Genomic DNA, 2500 nt, shown 5'->3' on the forward strand with positions numbered 1-2500 from the left:
CTTATCAAGATCTCTCGGTAACAAGTTTTTTTTATCATGTTTCTTATCTGATCTGAAAGTGGGTTATATGAATTCCCTTTTGTAATTACCGATTTTTTTTTCTTTTTTTTTGTTTTTTTGTTATTTTAAGTTTGAATTTTATTTTTATTATTCATAGAGATCTCGCTTGTTATTTTATTATTTCTTCGTAATTATAGATCCTTTGTCATTATCATTATTTACGTATTTATTATCCTTTATATTTTCTTAGATTATAGAATTATTACTGATTATTATATTATTATTATTTTATTATATTATTTTACCTGAATGGGGACTCCCCTGGTTATTGCTAATGACTTCCAAATCGACGATCTTAGACCTTTTGTTGATTTGACGATTTCACAGTATCTCCTTTTCTCCCTTAGTCTTGCGCATTATGTAGCGAAGCTAGGGGTAGGCAAGAGGAAATTGAGCTTAGGGGCTCCTAACGTTACTTCGACTCTTCTTTATCTCTATATTGCTCTTACCGCGGCGAATGACGCAGAGCTCCCCCTCGCTCCCGACTGCCCTCCTCCTCCATTCGCCTCTTGGCCTTTGTCGTAGACGAGCCTCCGGGACTAGTCCCAGTGTCGTGTCGCCTCTATCGAGGGGCAGGGGTTTCCGCGGCCGACCAGGTGGGTTGCAATGGTTGGGGTTATGCTTCTGTACAGGGGGTATGGATCGTTTCGCCGAGTCGCGCGCTCACCCGTGCTCGTCCGTCATGTCACCCAATTCTCTCGTATCAATGAATCCAGCCAACACTTTCTACTCTCTACTCTCTCTCCCGGACCTCTACCCTCTCTCTTCCCTTCTCCTCACTCTATTACTACTCTCCCCTCCCTGACCTTCTCTTTCCCTATCATCCTCACTCTTTCATAATCCCCTCCCTCCCCCTCTCTCTTCTCTCTTCTTCCCTCCCCCTCCCTTTCCCTTCTTCCTCCCTTCCCTCCTCCCTTTTCCCTCTCTTCTTCCCTCCCCCTTCCCTCCCCCGAAGCCAGACCGAAGCCAGACCGATCCTCACCCTCCTGGAAGAAAATCGGTCGCGACACCTTCTTCTTGAGCGCCATGGCCGCAGCAGGAGGAACCGGCGCCGCACCACACATGACGGTGTGGACGTGCGACAGGTCCTCGGGCGCCACGGCAGGAGAGGCGGCGACGAACTGCAGGAGGGGCGGCACCGTGTGGAGGACCGAGATCTGAAGGGAGTGGATGAGTGGAGGGTTATCGATGATGGTTCTGGATGTTAGATGGTGGGTGGGATTGTGGCTTCATGAGGTGTATTTTAATTTTCATTAGTAGTGGTGATGGTAATGGTGATCATCATCACTATTATTATAATAATTAACATCGTTGTTGTTGTTATTGTTATTATAATTGTTGTTGTTGTTGTTTTCATTCTCATTATTATCATCATGACTATTATCGCCATCGCTGTTTTAGTATTACTGCTTTATATTTCTAAATGATGTCACCCTCTTACCCTAACGACATCTAAACGACAAAGTAAATATCAACCAGCCAACTTATGAGCAGTCTGTACTTCCATCATTCGTAGCAGAAGAAAACAACAACAGAAAGATAGCAAGAGAAAGATAACAAAAGGATAGTAACAAAGACAACGACAGCACAAAGATAAAAACAACTCAATTGTAACAAGAAAAAAATAACATCACGTATAAAAAAATCTCAAAGATAACAACACAGCTAACAAGAACACAAAAACAACCCCTAAAAACAACTCAAAGATAACAACAGCACCTCCCGCCACCAGCAACACTAAACCCTCTGAGGTCCCTCGCTTCACAAAATCCCCCTTCACCTTGTGCTTCTTGAGGACGCTGGCGTAGATCTGCGGCTCGAACTTGGGCAGCGTGACGATCTTGGCGCCTCTGCAGAGGCCGGAGGTCATGATCACGCACATGCCGTAGATGTGGAAGAAGGGCAGGAGGCCCATCAGAACCTCCTGGTGGTCTCCTGAAAGTGGGGAGGGACGGAGGTTTCAGGTGAATCCGGTTTTGTAACTGTTATTTATTTATTCATTTTTGTTGCTGTATAAATGTCTTCCTACTTCAAGTTATAAAATACAAATCCTTTTTTTTCTAAGAGATGTCTTCTATGTATATGCATTCATTGAAATCAGTAAAATCCACGATGTGACGCACGCAACTTGCAGAATTGAAACCCTTTACTAATATAACACAGATCTGACGAGCGAAGGGATGCTCAATATAAAGACAGACCTTAAACCAAGCAACAAATTAGAACCCCAATCTCTCTCTCCCTCACCTTCAGCCTTCTCGGCGTTGATCGTATGCGGGTTGTGGTACATGGCGATGTTATTGGCGATGGCCGAGTGGGTGAGAGACACGCCCTTAGGCTTTCCTGTCGTGCCGCTGGAGTACGGGAGAGCTGCTACGCGGTCTAAGGGCACCTGGAGAGGTCGATTGTTTTTTGTTTTATTATCATGTGTCTATTCTGA

At 44.5% G+C, this 2500-nt stretch overlaps 1 protein-coding gene across 1 annotated transcript in view; it reads right to left on the reverse strand.

The window, feature by feature from the left end:
- LOC119579105 (probable 4-coumarate--CoA ligase 3) overlaps positions 1 to 2500 on the reverse strand; it is a 6148-nt gene that overhangs the window by 1622 nt on the left and 2026 nt on the right. Inside the window, exons 5-7 of the mRNA XM_037926843.1 lie at positions 2308 to 2452; positions 1841 to 1995; positions 1022 to 1217 (exon numbers count right to left, since the gene is read on the reverse strand). Of these exons, the coding sequence (XP_037782771.1) occupies positions 1022 to 1217; positions 1841 to 1995; positions 2308 to 2452 (496 nt within the window). The remainder of the gene's footprint in view (positions 1 to 1021; positions 1218 to 1840; positions 1996 to 2307; positions 2453 to 2500) is intronic.

This window comes from Penaeus monodon, chromosome 11 (assembly GCF_015228065.2).
Source record: "Penaeus monodon isolate SGIC_2016 chromosome 11, NSTDA_Pmon_1, whole genome shotgun sequence".
In the NCBI taxonomy this organism is placed as follows: domain Eukaryota; kingdom Metazoa; phylum Arthropoda; class Malacostraca; order Decapoda; family Penaeidae; genus Penaeus; species Penaeus monodon.